Source organism: Corvus moneduloides, chromosome 8 (genome assembly GCF_009650955.1).
Source record: "Corvus moneduloides isolate bCorMon1 chromosome 8, bCorMon1.pri, whole genome shotgun sequence".
In the NCBI taxonomy this organism is placed as follows: Eukaryota; Metazoa; Chordata; class Aves; order Passeriformes; family Corvidae; genus Corvus; species Corvus moneduloides.
The window spans coordinates 20,351,222-20,367,980 of NC_045483.1; the positions used below are offsets into that span (position 1 = coordinate 20,351,222).

The 16,759-nt window shown below is 42.3% G+C and overlaps 1 protein-coding gene across 13 annotated transcripts in view; it reads right to left on the bottom strand.

Annotated features, from left to right (window-relative positions):
* Window positions 1–16,759, bottom strand: part of SORBS1 (sorbin and SH3 domain containing 1) — a 75,112-nt gene that overhangs the window by 45,889 nt on the left and 12,464 nt on the right. For 4 of the 13 annotated variants that reach the window (XM_032117057.1, XM_032117055.1, XM_032117059.1 and 1 more), the window contains 5 exons: window positions 14,249–14,368; window positions 12,728–12,754; window positions 12,437–12,552; window positions 5,412–5,553; window positions 367–396 (listed from right to left, as the gene is read on the bottom strand). In XM_032117057.1, coding sequence (XP_031972948.1) covers window positions 367–396; window positions 5,412–5,553; window positions 12,437–12,552; window positions 12,728–12,754; window positions 14,249–14,368 — 435 coding nt within the window. Of the gene's footprint in view, window positions 1–366; window positions 397–5,411; window positions 5,554–8,472; window positions 8,845–9,425; window positions 10,227–12,436; window positions 12,553–12,727; window positions 12,755–14,248; window positions 14,369–16,759 lie in introns of all 13 variants that reach the window. The other 9 variants (XM_032117048.1, XM_032117049.1, XM_032117060.1 and 6 more) reach the window with 4 other exon arrangements.

Genomic DNA, 16,759 nt, shown 5'->3' on the forward strand with positions numbered 1-16,759 from the left:
GCATGCATTGAAGAGAGAAAGACATGTTTATTCACATGCACATTACCATCCTGCCCAAAGCCATTAAAAGTGTAGAAATCTGATAGGGGCAGACAGTGGAGGAAAGGCTCGTGCATAGCATTGATCTGTTGGCACCTTGAGCAAACACAACTATGCCCTGCAAAACTCAGTACTGAAGGATTTGTGTTTAAAAGGTTGGTAAATTTTATGACTTAGGACAAACAGATGAGTAATTTAGTTGTTTGGTACATTTTTTTGCAGTTCCTGGGCAGTGTGTTTGCTAAAGGTACCCCACAAGCTATCAAAGCAGCAGCTTTGCTCCAGCAGAGGCAGCAGCTGGGGAGTAGTAGACCTTTCACATCATACCTGCCAGGCTACTAAGCCTTTTTTGCTGTTCTGTGGTAAAGGAAGAAACAAAACAAAAAGAAATACAGAACAAATGTGTGAGACATAAACAGCAAGTGCTCTGGTGCTGCATTTCTGACAGGCAAGAAATACGCTGTAGAATGATAGCAGCTGCTGGAGAGAATCTGTTTTCAAATACCCTGCCACAGTGACAGCCCACAGTCCCTTCTCCACACAGCAGCCTCATGGAGTAACATAAATCTCATGATGCAGTGACCAACACATTTGAAAAGAGCACTTTTATTTAAATTTTCATTTTTTTCATAACATCGGAGAACGATACATTGGACAGGAGACAATTTGAAAACCAGTAAAAATTCAGAGTCAAGCAACTTGACAACTAACTCTGTTATCATTACCATAAAGTACATTTTGAAATAATACTGCTGTAGCATTTCAAAAGGATATAAGAAATGATCGAGTCATTGTGGGTGTTTGCTGAATCTCATCACATATTACTGAGCCACAGATTCAGTGATTTGTGCACAGACACAGCTTGAAGGCTTTGATTCTCAAAACGGTCCCCTTGGTTAGAGGCTTTTCATTAATGAGTTCCCAGACTGGGATATTTGTGGTATCTCTCAGCAGGTTTGACCACCCTCAAGTTAGTGCTTTCTAAAAGGACACCCAAATGACTTACCCAAATCACAGCTGGGAATAAACCAAGAATGCTTAGCTCTGTTCTCTGCTTTTTTTACTCCCTAGCAATTAACTGTTTTCCTTAAAGCATGAAAGCCATTTGAAAAGAATAAAATACTTTAATTACATAAAAAGTACAAACACTTTTGAAAGCTCATATTGTTAGAGCAAAGATTAAAAAACTTTAATATATTAAACACACCTGTTATATATTAATGATAAACCATGCCATGCAATGCCTGCACGGGAAATAAGTGTGCTTTCGGGTGGCACAGAACACTCGCCAAGCAAGTCTGCAGTAGTAACAAACCTCCAGGTATGTGCTGTTTTCTAGAGGAACCCACCTTCACTAGATATTTGTACTAAGTGGATCTTCTCAGCAAGGGAGACTGGTATTTCTCCTCAGTGTAGCTCCCTGATCAATACCTCTGAACTTTGCTCTTTAGCCCCAGCTCTCTGCTCTGCTGACCACTGATGGCAGGCTGCTCCTGTTCATCATGCTCACACAATAGCTGCCAACACAGGAAAAAAAACCCTCCATGCACCGGATAAGAGGAAGGGTCAGCACTCTGAGCCAGAAGAATAGATGGGAACCACCTGCTGCAGGGTAAGCAGGCCTCCTGGAACAGGTTGCTGTACTATGAGAAACTGCAAGTGAGAAATGCAACAATGGCCATCTCTGAAATTTGGGAGGAAAAATGTAAATGAGAATGGTCTCCGCTTCAGCCATCGTTTCGCAGAGGAGAACTGTGCTGAATCACTGAGCTCTTTTGACAAGAACATGTAGCTTAAGGAGTCAATGCCTGAGAGTTTTTTCCTCTTTTCCACAGAGGAGAGAATACCATGAATTAATAGACTTTTCATGAAAAAACCCAAATGTACTTTTTACATGAAGGGAAGATCTTTTCTCTTGTATCTCTGTGTAGGAAAGAGAGCAGCTGATGGATAGAAGCAGAAGAAGCAGGAGGTGTCTGCTGTTTCACTCTCCTGCTTGACCTGAGCCAGACTGTAGCCCCTGACACACACCAGCTAACTGAGGCTTTCACCCTTGATATCTTGTGTTCTGGGACTGTAAAAAAGGCCAAAAACTTGCAGGCTTCTCAGAGAAAGGGTCAAGCCGAGGGATAAAACTGCGGGGAACAGTGAAGGAATGATTACAGATGCCTTCGGAGGTCCCCCAGAAGAGGTAGCACTGGAGGAGACTAAGATTTGAAACCAGTAAAAAAAAAAAAAAAGGGAAGAAGAACCAAGTATTTGAGAACACGTTTAGTGCAAAATAAAGGCATTGAAAAGAAAATTTGCTAGAAATAAACAAGAGGATCTGAAATGACTTGCTTATGAGTTTTATTCAGTTGATATTACTGAAATCCAGGAGAAGAACATCTGAGATCTTTCACCACAACTTACTGAGATCAAGCAGACAAAAAAGGATACAATGTACTTTCTGTGTTTCAAATGCCATTATCCGCTTCTAAGTCTCTGATAGTTCCAAACCAAAGGGTCTTAAATGCAGATCAATGAACTAGCAAATAAAGCACAAAATAGTAAGAAGTAATAGTAATAAGCAGGAGATGTCTGGTACAACAGTCCCTTCAGAGAATAAGAGAACTAACTCCCTAAAAAGCAATCAATAATCCACTGATGAGAAAGAAAGTCACATTATCCATCTGGAAGACTAAACTACTAGAGACCTCAGACTTCCTGCATTAAAAAGACCTTGAAATTTCTAATTTACAGGGTATTTCAGAGCATACAAAAGGAATTTTTACTAAACATCATGTTGACATGAAGGAATTGATTTCAGTACCAAACATAATCAACCATTCAGGGGAAGGTGGACCATAACCTAGTAACAATTTGTTATTTGCCATGAGAGCAACCTAGTTTTGAGCAGATAAGGTTCATAAATATGAAACCAAATATGAATCATGTCAGCCAGGACAGAAATTCAATAGATAATTAAGATCTGAGAACCATTCAAGAATACTAAGTTAGCAGATCGAAATTTTAATGCTATGCTGGGATAAATCCTAGATAGGAATGGAAGCATAAGGAACTGCAGGAAACCCTCAACACATAAAAAGATGGGAAATGTACACCTACAAGAAGGCAACATATGCTGGGAAATGAAAGAAAATTACAGTGGAATAAAAGCATTAACAGAATGTCTCAGACTCAAGAATAGGTTTGAGGCACAAGAAGAACAAACAGAAACCTAGCAATGATCTTGTTCTTTTACAAAATAGGCACGATGGAACTGTTAATAAAAGGGCAGGAAAGATGACACATCTGATTACTATTTCCATTCTGCATTTGAAAAAAAAAGCAGAAAAAAAGAAGTATGATGTCTCACTTTGCCTGATGGAGAAATATTTTCCACTACAACAGTAACTAAGGACTATGCTGAAGAACAACAACTAAGGTCAGACAAAAATGAGCATGTTCATATAAACCACAGTTAAGAGTTTTAGAATAGTTCTCTGCTCTAAAGAGAGCAGTTATGGAGTTATGGAGTTATGGAGACTGGACCATTCATCCTCAGTATGTCTTGGAACACATAGGAAACTCTACAGGACAAGGAAGAAAGCAAATGTTGTGACAACCTTTGAAAAACATTAGTCTGATGGTTGGGACATCTGTCTGTCAAGTCAGCAATAATGCCATAAAAATGATTTACATGGGATCTTCTAATAAATACATGGTCGGACACAAACAGTGTCAATCAATACAAATTTGCGACTAAGATGCCTTGTCAAACCAACATGATACATGTAAATTACAAGTTTGACTAATACAGACTGAAAAACAGGGATTAGAATGATATACTTCACAGACATGATCAAATTGCATATCCAGCCATGATCTGTATCACCAAAAAACATGATGAGAGAAGGCTCTTCAGTCTATCAGGGTAAAGTATCATGAGTGCTAATAGCCAAAAGCAATATTCAGACAGGACAAAACCATGAAGGTAATTAGTAAATAGAATAATTTCACATCAGTTCTCCCAGAGCCAGTGTGAATGTTATCATCACATTATACAACTTGGTCTCTCGTGCTCTTAAAGTCTACAGAGAGAAAATATCCTTGTGTTGTATACACTGAAATACTCCAAATTTGATGAAAAAAAATGACCAGAAGCATATACCATCTCGAGAAAGTCAACAAAAAGCTTTGAGATTTAAAAAGGCTGCCTCAAATCATATTTTCTCCTCTTGATGCAGCTGAGGAATCCAGACATCCTCATTCAGGAGCACATAAGCAAAGCTGCTTCAGATGCTAGCAAAAAGGAGGAGATAATCCACTCATTACCCTTTTAATCTGGTGGGCTACAGTGAGAACACTATCTTCAGGATCAAAGACTGAAGCCTATTTTTAAAAGGCACTGACAAGAATCTCATGAAGGACTGCAAAGGAGCACATCAATGCTGTAATTAAAATGGCTACAGAATGAGAGTTCAGGCCTTGACCCTATTATCTGATTTTATTTTTTTTCTTTGCAAAAGGTAAGCCACAGCACTAGTGGCTAGATTCCTGGAGTTTCCCAAGCCCACTAGAAATCAAGGCAAACTGGACAGCATCTCTGTGGCCTGTTACAAGCTACAGTCTTTGGTGATGCACAAGGAACTGGGAAGCTGTGGTAATGCCAGCCATCACGAGAACTATAAAGGACAAGCGAAGGTTCCCTCCAAACCCAGAGGTAAAGAGATGGAACTATCCATTCAGGCTCTGTGAGAAAGGCTTTGATTACTGGGAGTTCTCAAACAAGGCTGTTTTGCTCATATGCAAATCCAGAGCTCAAGGATTACTGCAGTATGTGTTTGAGTTGATCCAGTTACTGATAGTGGAACAAATTGCCAAGATCAAACTTGTGGGCAAGCAGATTATTTACTATTGGGCAAATCATGCTACGAATTCAAGGTCAAATCTCTCCCACAGAGATCTGTAACAGAAAATACAGCTGCTTTCACACTGTAGTAGCTGAGAAGTAGAATATTACCTTTTCAAGCTACCTCAAGTTTCTTTGTGTCTACAGATATGTGGGAGCATACACCCTTTTCACCACAGCAAGACACCTGACAGCTGTTACCTTGCAATACCCAGCTTATTCATATGTCCTCAGCCCAGTTAAAAACCTCTCCCCAGCCTCAAAGAGCTTCTGATCCACAGGTTTTAATTAGAAAAAACATACCACTTTCACTTGCCTGTTGTATGTTCCAGTCACTAAGACTTTCTTGAGACAATTTTGTTAGCTCTTAGTAGTCTGGACCTAATTATCCACAGCACACACATTCTCCAGTTCCTTGTAGCCTAACATGTCGTTTGCTCATTTTGAGCCACAATTATCTATATGCAAGTCTCCTTACCTCGATTGTGCTGCAAGAGGACAATGGTGGGATTGACGATTGTGGTAGAAGGATAGGCAGAGGCAGACTTGCTGATGGAAGTGATGGAGGTTGGATAGTCAGTGCCAGGCTGGGGCACTTCATTTAGCACAAGACCTGGGTCCTGAAAAGAAGAGCAACACATCATTAGCAGCGTGCAGAAGGCTGCTACACTGGGAAAATCTGGAAAAAAACCCCTAACATTTTAGGCTGAATGAGAAGCATAATCATAGCAAATTTTAGTAAAAAAGGCATAAGCACAAGTATTACCTGGCTCCTTGTACATACCCTGCCCATTGTTAATGAAATTAGTTTGCTAAGGCAGTACTATAGTTACTTGGTGTTGGGTTTCACAGCTCCAACCCCAAAATAGGGCACTAAGTTCATCTAGCAGACTCTTTGGAGCAAACACAAGGTGTCAGAAATGAGCAAATCTGTTTGGGGGGAAGATGCAGACATCTTTCCCCTGATACATCCACACACAAACATTTGATCCAAGAGTATTCCTTTCACAGCAAGTCAGACATGCAAAACTCATGCAGTTCTGGAGTGAAACAGTATTACTGCAGCTGGTTTGGTAAGAAAAGTCCTAAGGAATTAAGTTAGCACCACCACTCAGGAGACAGTGTGATACCTACCTGATTAAAGTAATGACATAAAAAAGCCCCAAAACTGACAGAGGGTAAAAAGTAGGACTCTAGTAAGGAAGACGGCTTTGCCACTAGAGCACAGATAGCAAGCTGCTCTTGCCCTCCTAAAGCATCCAGGTGCAGTATTTGCTTATTTCAAAGCCACCTCTGATACCACCACAGCTCTGGCTGCTCTGTAGAAATACAGGCTGTGTCAGCAGAGAGACTTTGAAAACTAGCTCACCTTTGAAAAACCTCAGTCCATGGAAACTGGACTTTTGGTGGTGGTAAGGTGGCTAAGATAAAGAAGGGATGACGACTAAAGACTGTGTGTGCATCAGTTTAGACTGAGATTTTTCAAAGCATCTTAAGGAATTTGGACACACAATTATCTTTAATGGGGACTGAGCATCCAAACAAAGAGAATATGGGACAGCAAACTAAATTCCTGCATTCCTGCTGCTCCACTGTCAGACTCAAATGCTGCAAGCCAGGGATCTGTAAAATCAGCTGACTAGTCAAGGGAATTTTCATCACTATTAAAAAAACCCCAAATATGCACAGAATATTGCTCCAGAAAAATCCCTGCTTCCAGATTTTCTGCATAAGTGCAACTGCAACTCAGTGCCCTTCATGCACACCAGAATCAGATGAAAGAACTTAGAGCATCAGGCAGGGGACTGAACAGGGGCCAAAGTGAGGCCTGGCACCAGAGCTCACAGACAAATCATAGTGACAATTGGCCATAACCAGAACAAGCACCTACAGCCTCTCCAACCTTGAGGGGAAATGGGGAAGAACAATTTTGTTCTGTTGGGTAAAGGTGATCTTGCTTCAAGCAGCAGCTGGTCAGGCCATAGATATTTCATGGGGACAGAAAAGAACCAATGGTCTTCAGAAACAGACCCAAGAGAGAGACCCAGCCCCATCTTTCTGACTGCGGTAACAACAATAACAATACAATTAGAGAAAAGGAGAAAGAGTCAGGGAAAAGTGTGAGAAAATGCTGTGAGCTTCACTTTGATAACTAAAACACAAATAAGAATCCCTCAAAGAAAAGGAATGCTGGATCAGGATAGGCTCAGCAGCCCCAGAGAAGTCACCAAAGAGGGTGAACAAAGACCATGTAAACCATTGTGGAAAACAGCTCTGTGACCATATGCCTGAAGTGAGCATGTCCAAAAATGTTTCAAAACTCTCATCTTAAGAAAGTCAGGTACAACAAAATTTCCACTGCTCCTCTATGACTTGGATACCTCCTGATTTTTTTTCTAGAGTCTGCACATAGGCTCCATTAAAAAAAAAACCAAACCACAAAACAACCCAAAAAACCATCCAAAACACAAACAAAGAACACCAAACAAACAAAAAAACAAAGTAAAACCAAAACAACAAATCCAAACTTTCATTCACTGCTCTCTGCAATAAAAACCCTACCAATTTTAATAAAAGTTGAAAGGCCAATGCTGAGAACTTTTGAAAATGTCATCCTTGGTTGTTATTTTTCTTTCCCCCAGCCCACGTGCCTGTTTGCTAGATCCCTATAGAGTCAAAGGGCAGAGCAAGCATCATCACAAGAGAATCCAGTTTCTGGTGAACTTCTTCCTTGTCCTGACAAGCAAGCATAAAAAAAAGTGGCTGTAAGACTTTCAGTATGAGGAGGGTAGGGTAGTTTTTGCCTGCTCTGCAGTTTTAACTGAGAGATACTTCTCTTCCTTGTCCCTAAGGACTTTTTAAAATAAGTGATGAGCTTAAAGAGAAACAAAACCTAACCCAAGAAGAACACTGTAAATTCCAAGTTCAAACTCCTGCGGACTGAATTATTCAAAATTTTAAAAGATGAGCAATTCCAAAATGAAGAGACACTCTCTGCCTAATCTACCACATAGCAACTCCATGCTTGGAAGACTCTTAGTACAGTAACTGATCTTATAACTTGTAGGTCATTGGATACTGGCAGCAATCTTACACTGATTTTATCAGGGATTTGTGTGGAGACCATACGGTCATGTGGCTCCAAATGGAACAGAAAGCCAGCCCTAACCTTTAACTGGTCTGCTGTTTTCTGCTTTAAATGTTATTCAAACACAATTAAGGATGCTATAAAAAGAGCCTGAAGAGATCAGTTAGTTGCAGCTATTCCGTGAAGACCCTTAAGGTGTACATCACCCAGCAGAACAGGCACAAAGGGAGACAGTCAAATGTTGTGAGAAGTCAAAAGAAAGTTCAAAGCTGCACAAGGCAGGCAAACTGCATGCACTAGCACAGGATGCAAACAGGGTTTCAGTTGTCATGCTGCTGGCAGGGAGTGAGTCATCACTCCTCCCTCAAGTTTAGTATTGCAAGGAGAAAGTAATTTTAATCCAGGAATACAAATTTAGGAAAAGGGCGAGGAGGGTACTTGGCAAGCTTACTGTATGTGAGACGACTCCAGTGATTTCAGGCTTCAAGCCCCTGTGCAAAGCCCCTGTGACTGGAGGGACAAGTGAAGGTGGTGATGAGAAGAACGGCAGTTTCGGGTAAACAGAGGGTAATGTGCCAGATGTGGAGGGTGCTTGGTTATGGTGGGAGCCCTTCTGGAGATGTGGGGGAATGAAATCGTCTAGAGTTGGAAAAGTCAAGGGTGAGCCAGGAGAAACAATCTCAGGGAATACGGAGCCTTGCCCAAAAGGAACCAGAGGCGGTGGTGGAGTGCTGGAGCTGCCTTCTTGTTGTCTGTCTGGATTAACCTGGAGGAGGGGGACTACTATAACTCCAGGCTGAGCTGAGGTGGTGGCAGTGGCATCCTGTAGGAAACAAGGTGTTGTTATGTATTGGGGGAGATCCGTACTTTAGTCTAATGCAGCCATATTGTGTCATGCAAGGAATGTACCCAAAATGATACAAAGCCCCAGCAGATCATCTTTCCTTAAAGAGACATACTACTTCTGCTTGCAGCCCTGGCCTCTGTGAACACAACATGTTTTCACAAAAATCTTCATTCACCCTCACCACCCCTCTTCTCCAGTCCTGTGTAGTGAGGCTAAATCAAACCAAAGAACAGCTCAGCATTTACCATCACTTGAGAAGCTCTAACCATTACATATTACAGAGTTTGCTTCCTTCACATCTCACTAAAACAGATCCTCAACAGCCCAACCCAACTCCCTACAAACACCACACACACACACAAACACACAGATCAACGTTGAGGGGACAGACATGGGGTGTTAAATATTATCAAGTAGAAGACCACAAGACTCAGGGTAGCACAACAAGTGCTGAGAAATTAGGTTGGAGGAGAATAAAGCATTAAGGGAACATTGTAATGAATTAAAGAACTGTTTGCTCGGCTGGAAGAAAACAAGGTTATGGAGAAAACATGTACCATGCTGCGTCCCATTGCCTTGTATGGTGGCTGTCGCTGCTGAGTAAGGTAAGGCTCTTTTCTCATCCTGTCCTCTGTGGCAGTTGTGCTCTGGGGCTCGAGCACTCTGTCCCTCACAGCTTGCGGAGGTGATGACTGAGTCCGGGAGGGCTGGCCCGCACCACAACTAACTGCATCTTTGCTGAGGACAATGTAAAAGTACGGCCTGGGAGGAATAGGAGGAGGAGGAGCAGCAGGAAGAGACTTTTCAGTGTCTGTTACAGAGGAAACAATGTTGGTGGCTGGTGCCTGAATGAGCTCAGCGCCCAAACTGGTGCTGGCTGCTGGGTCATGTGTGGTGCCAGTGGAATTTTGAGATGCGCCCGAGCAAGTGCTGTTAGATAAACAAGCTACATATAGTTTGGTGACCTTTTTATCCGCCTTCGTCTCATGACTGGAATTCATTCCAGACTTACTACTGGGATCTGCCCTGTCAGGGCTGCGTTGCATGGATGATGCACCCGATGAGGAGTGACTTTCCAAGAGTGGCTGCCCAGCATGCACCTCATCTTTGGGGTCTGAAGAGGGAGAATGCCCTGCCGGCAAGCCTTGCTTCCCACTGGTGCCATAGGGGGTAGGTGATGACAAATAACAGCGTGCACTGGTGTTTGGTGATGCACGCTGCGTATAAGGCTTCGGTGTATTCAGGTACACACAGTCCATGATGGGCACTGGCAACAGGTTGGTCGCTTTAGTGTCAGTGCGAGGACGCCATGCAAAGCTTTCCTCTTTGGGAAGAGGAGGACGGGGAGGAGCAAGGGCCTGATCAGGCAGAGTCAAGAAGGTAGGAAGGAGAAAGGAAGCAGCATCAAATGAAAGGAAAAAGGAAGGAAAAAAAATTAAATTCTGAGAATGAATTTGATCATTAGACTTGGGTTAAGCAGGTTTTAATACAGCAAGAATAAAAAACAAATACAGTATCTGGAAGGCCAGTGCAGAACTCACTCACATACACTGTCTCACACGTTCTTAGCACAGCTCACTGCAGCACACAAACTTAACCCAGCCCTCAAGTCCCTGCCTACATGTTTCTCTCTCTGCACTCAATAATTCTTACTACTGTATTGTTTTAAGAGGCTTGCACAGCAACACCCACCATGCCCCTGGGAAAGCCTCAGTCAAGATTTAACATCATAGCAAACTAAATTCAGGCTCATGCTTGCGTAACTAAACACTTCCCAGCACTGGGGACATTTGAACTGCAAAGCCAAATTCAGAGCTCTAGGCCATCTCTGCATGTTGAGTGCACTGCTGAAAAGTGAACATTGCCAAGTTTCACCAGTGCTAACAAAAGCAGACATCATGCGAGTGCTGTAGCCTACCACAGCTGGCTAAGTAAAAAGTCAACATTTCTTCATTCTAAAGGCCAGCTCTTCAATTCTCTTTAGGATTTTTCTATCCTGAAAATGCTTTCAGGAAGAGCAGAATAATTCATGTTTCTTGAGGAACTGAGATCATCAGAATTTGCCTCCAGAATCAAGATCACCAACAGAGAAATCCTGCTTTTAGTAAATAATAAGAAAAGCTTTACTGGTTTTGGTACTTGGCAACATACAGCTTGCTAATTCTAAATTGCCTGCCTACTGCAACTCCAATTACAGTGAATTTTTTCTGAGAGCCAAACTGTTTTGAGATAAAATAACAATACAGAGGTTTCATTTTATTTATTGCTTTGTTGCCAGTAGCTGAAAACTATGATCTACTGGAAAGAAGAGAATACCTACCTGGCAAACAGCAGCTCCCTGCATTTTTGCAAATTAACCCTTTGGAGACTGTGAAAGTAGGTTTTACCACACCCTGTTTTCATATCTTTATGGGCAAAGGCTGCCTAAACTATTTCTAAAAATGCTGAAACCAGAGAATGAAGATGCTTGCAACATTCAAATCTGGAAAGAGATGTCCTTTAAAAGTCATCCACATATGACAAGTTGTGGCAAGCACTTACTCTTGTTACATGGATATAGATGTAGAAAAGTTTCATAAAATTACAGCTGCTGTTCCTAAATCTGCTGCCGTCATGCCGCCCCTCTGCCCTTCCCTCCCTTCCCTGAAGCACAAGGGAGTAGATAAGTGGGTTGGTAAGTGCTGTTCTGAAGGGCTTCTGCCTCCGAACTCCTTTTGGAGTTTCTTCCATTTCAGCTCAGCGTGAACAGTAGTTCTGGGGATTTCTGTAACAAGTATTATGTGCACCAGTGCTCTCTCTGTTCATCAACAAGATCAGGAAAGGACTACAGGACAGCTGTAAGTATTGAGCAGAAATGGGTCTCTCTTTAGGGTGCTGCTCCTTCCCACACCTTCATTGGAGCTGTTCCGTCTTCCACTTTCACCTAAGGTGCCTGGTCTGTATCATTGCTAAAGGGATCCTGATGATGGGAGCAGTCACACTGATAGGGGATTGGGCTTTAAAGGGACTCTGTTCCTCACAATAATTCAGTTTCCAATGAAGGGTTTCCTTACCAGCTTTCAGACTGCTTCTGTGCAGACTGAGTACCCAAAAAAAAAAAAAAAAGGATGACATTGCACTTCTCTTAACAGATTGACTTCAACAATTTAGCTTCAGGTACAAATAACCTTTCCCTGGTTGCAGTCTATCAGTTACAGTGTTAAAACTGAAAGGCATTTCCCAATATTTTATTTTTAATGTCGGGTGCAACTCTGATTTCAGCCTGCAGCAATTTCTAGGAAATAAACCAACATAAAATACAAAATAATTACAGATGATTACTTCACCTTTCTTCTTGCATTGTCCTCCTCCTTTGTTCACCCAGGAAATGCTGTGGTGTGCCTGAATACACGAGCTCCACAACACTTTGCTGACATCAGTGTCACCCCCATTTTAAACGCAGAAAAAGCTGAGGCACAGCAACTTACCCATCTGCAGCCAAGTTTGGAGTTCAACCCAAGACTCCTGATCATGAATCCAGTGCTTGAACCCAGATGATCACCCTCAGGGTCACAGAAGAAAGACTTACCTGTGGCTTGCTGTCTGAAGAAAGGTTTGGACGCACACTCCTGTAACCCTTGGCAGCCAAAGATGATGGTTGGGCATCCCCATTGGCATCAGTGTTAGACGATGACCTCCAATCATCTGCGAGGGGAAAGAAAACTCACATCACAAAGGATTCCCTCCAGCTGCAGGATAAGTGAAAGGAGGGGACTCTTTTCTTCCTTTTTTCCCTTCTTTCTCTTTTTTTCCCCCAGGCAACAAGAAATAATTCCAATAAAGCAACAGAAGTAACAACAGAAGCAGCCAATGTTTATACCTGTTTCTGAGTTTTCTGGCTCCAGACCTAAGTGTTTCACAGAAAGGAGGGACAGAGAAGATAGGGGTGGAGGATAGGCATAGAGGAAAAGAAAGGGGGAAAAAAATAAACCATTATATTTCCAGAAAACATGTATCAATTGAAGTTAAGAGTCAAGCTACTTCATTTCACACATAAAATGCTTTCTGACAGGGCTGTGTAATTACCATAGAGACCAACCCTAAACATGATGTCCTCCTTGTTTCTGACCTTTGTAAACACAAGGCAATTCATTCAGAGCAATGAAGAAACAATTGTTCACTGACATTCTTATTTCAGAGGCAAAAAGGCTGCCCAGCTAGCTACTTTCTAAAGCTGCAGCTTGACATCCAGACACCACAAATTACTGGAAATGTAGGGACCCTGTATTCAGATTATAAAGACATATCTATCCTTAACAATATCACTATATGTGACTGAGCTAAAGGATTACCAACAAATAGATCAAGTTTTGCAGACTTAGTGCATGAAGGGAGCTGTAAGATATAACACCACTTTACAACACAGTCCCTGCAGCTATGTGCAGCGGTCTCATCACATATTTACCCACTTCCCACTGGGCTCCTCCCCACCCTGTACCTATTTTGCTGTTTAAGTTATATGCAAAATCACTTGCAGCTCCAAAGTACATTTCATGAAGTGATTGAGAGAGTAAGCAAAAGAAGTATTAATGAGCTGATTTCCATAGCAATGGGCCTATTGCCATTCAAGCTGTTAGAAATTTATGAAGCCATCAACAGAAAGGAGAGAGGCAACAGTAGGGGGTAGGAGTGAAGAAACAGAGAAAGGCAAGCATAAAGAGAGGGTAGGTCACGGGTGGAGCAGAACGGGAGAAGACAGAGCCGAAAGTGGCACATTAGGGCTAGAATTAATGGAATTGCCCTTTCTTGAACAATACAGTCAGAAACGATGTATGCTTTGCTTTCAAGAGCAAGTTTTACCCCCTCCCCCTTAACGGCATCTTGCCTTTGGGATTTCATTCTCTTTGCCAGACCCACGACACTGGCCAGGTTTGTTATGCTTTGCCTGTCTCCTACAATTAAGTAATTACACATCTGCTATTGAAAGACGGCAGAGCTCTCTGGCGGCGCTGTCTGTCTGGGGGATGCTATCCCCGCTTCCTTGACAACCCAGCTGAATGCTGCAGTGCCAGTAGCACCCTCAGCTTCTTTCTGTTCCACCTCATGCCTGGGATAAAAGGAGGTGACATAGGCAAGCCGGGGGCACCGGTGGGGGGAGGGGAAGAAAGAAAAGAACTGAGAGTTTTGGTGCTCCTGACAAACTTAAGTCAATAACTGAGTGGTCATGAAACCTGCACTAGGAGTCAGTCTCTCTACTGGTCTGGTCCTTGCAAGAGGTTTCCAACTATGCTCTGGAATTCTGGGCTTTAAACCATAGTTATAAAGTAAGCTCAAGACCCTGGACTGACCTGTCTTGAGATTACTATGAGTAAAAGATTCCAGTTAACCTTCTACCACTTACTTTCAGGTTGCTCAACATCCTGAGGACATGGTGAAGTGATATTCCGATTCCCTTCATAGGATGGAGTTGCCCGGAGGGTTACAGCTCCTTTTCCACTGCAGACTTTCGTGGGATCCATTTCTACAGGAAATGCACATGCACAGAAGAAACACATAGAAAGGGATGATGCAAAGCTATCAGGAGCCATCAGAGCTCTAGAGTAATTTTAGCATGGCTGCCTCCAGGTGAATCAATCTAGTAATGTTTGTGCAGATGAAGAATAGCTCTGTATTTAAAGCATTGAGAAATAAAAGCAGTTTTTTATTCATGTAATCAATGAATGCAGCAGTTAAGTTCTGAGTTGGTGCAACAGAGAGAAGAAAGTAGGGGGAAAAAATGAGTGTTTGAACCAAATATCACAGGTCCATTTGCTTTTTTTGTTCTACTTTGTACAGAGACATTGTGCTAGCAAGGACAATCTACCATTACATCTGTGGCTCTTCTATAGGGATGTCCCAGTGGCATAATGCACACGCTTTGTGTGCCAAAGCTTAAAAAAGCCTTTTGTGGAGCACTGAAAGCGGGGGGGGAAAAAAGAAATACTTATGACCACTGGAAGGTAAAATCTTGTAATGATGCTGAATACCATTTAAAAGCAAGGCACTGCAAGCCACCGCCCTGCCATCTCCTCATTGCATGGCAGTGTTGCACCTTCTGACACAGGAAGCCAAATCCTGAAAATCAGAAGGAGATTTAACATATGCCTATTCAGATCAACCTGTGAGCCAGATACCAGATCGTGCCAGCATCCTTGCTGAGGCACAGTTCAGCACAACTTCTGTGCAGGCTTACCTTTGTGTATTTCAGTCCATGATTTGGGTTTTCTCCTCCTGTCATCCTATTAAGTAGTAACAAGCCAGTACTTCAAAGCTATCTATCTTTCTCCCCCTACTTAAAATGCTTCTGGAGAGTTGTCTCCTTTAAGATACCTCTGGAAATAATAAGCCTAAAAAGTGTCTTGTTTCTCTAGGCTACTTCCATAGAAGGACACATCACCTCCTCTCCTCATGCACCATTAGTGGCCCTGCAGCTGCCATCAGACTTCACTTACCTACGTAGAAATACCAGCCCTACCATGACTGCACAGGGAGCGTGAAGAGGTACTGAGTGCATGCATTACACAAGGGACAACACAATAATTTTTATTTTTATGGGTTGAGGATCATGCTGTCTCTGCATGGGGAAGGATGCAGCTCCTCTCTAGGAACTGCTATTGTAACAAAAATTATGCTTTCAGACTGGACGGAGGGAGCAAAGGCTGTTGTTTATTGTCCAGGCAACAGCCCACATCTGTGCAGATCAGTATTCCCTGGCTGATTTCAGCAAGGTAATGCCCCATCAAATCCATACCAGTACAGTGCTTACAGACCATGGTAACACCTTGGCTAAGGTTACAAACCATGGCCAGTGTGGCCACAATATGGAGAAAAATCAATATGCCAGATGGACAACAGCAGTAAGAGGAAAAATTCAATGAATGCCAAACTCCTGGCTCTCACTGAAAGCCCTCTGTGCTGGCATCTCCACTGTTCAAGCCTTTACATGGGCTTCCAATGCTTCAGGGATTTCACAAAAAGTACAGTTTCAGACCCGTACTTAGGACTACAAAAAAGATGGAGTAAGTAAGAAGTCAGAGGATACTTTCCTATAGTTTAGCCTTTAGCTAATTGAGGCAGCCTCTGTGAGGGGAAAGACTTTCCACCCAGATGTATCAAAAGCTGTTTGATCCTTAAATATACCACAACTGATCACAACTTAAGGTCACCCACATTCCTGGTGAAATAGAAGTCGACTTCTCTGACTGATTTTTGCATGATTCATGTAGGGTCAGGATTCCTTTTGCCCAAGAGTGCAGTTCTGGCTATCATTCCCATCCACATGGCACAACATACAGCCCAAGGACTCTATGGACTCACTTTCAAACCACAGGACAAAGATTTAAGCTCCGAGACTCCAGTTCTAAGAGTGCTGTAACTGTAAAGCATGGACACGATGTTGGGAGTTACTGGGCCTGATATAAACATCCACAAAGAGTGCAGGGTAGCTGCCCTCCTACAACCCCATGCCTACATTTGCTTCACAGGCACTGGAGAGAAATGGAAACAGAGCTCAACATGTGTGACATGTAAAAACAATCTTCATTATATGGGAGGAGAATCAAATTTGGGAATCAATGCATTCTTTTTATTTTCCATACAAGAGGTTAAACCTGCATACTGAACCAAAAGAATAAGAGCCAGAAAAAAAATGCTCTGAACTCAAAAAAATTAAAATGCTTTGAAAATATTTGAAAATAAAATCTTGCCAGACAATCTCACCTTGGGAGCTGAAAAAAAAATGCCTAGAGTGATGAATTCCCTCACAATTTAGGTGAAATGACAGAAAACAAGAATCTGAATCTCTCAGTATAGAAATCCAGCAGATAGTAATAAACAGGACATTAGCACTGTACTAGTCCAACAAAGTACATGT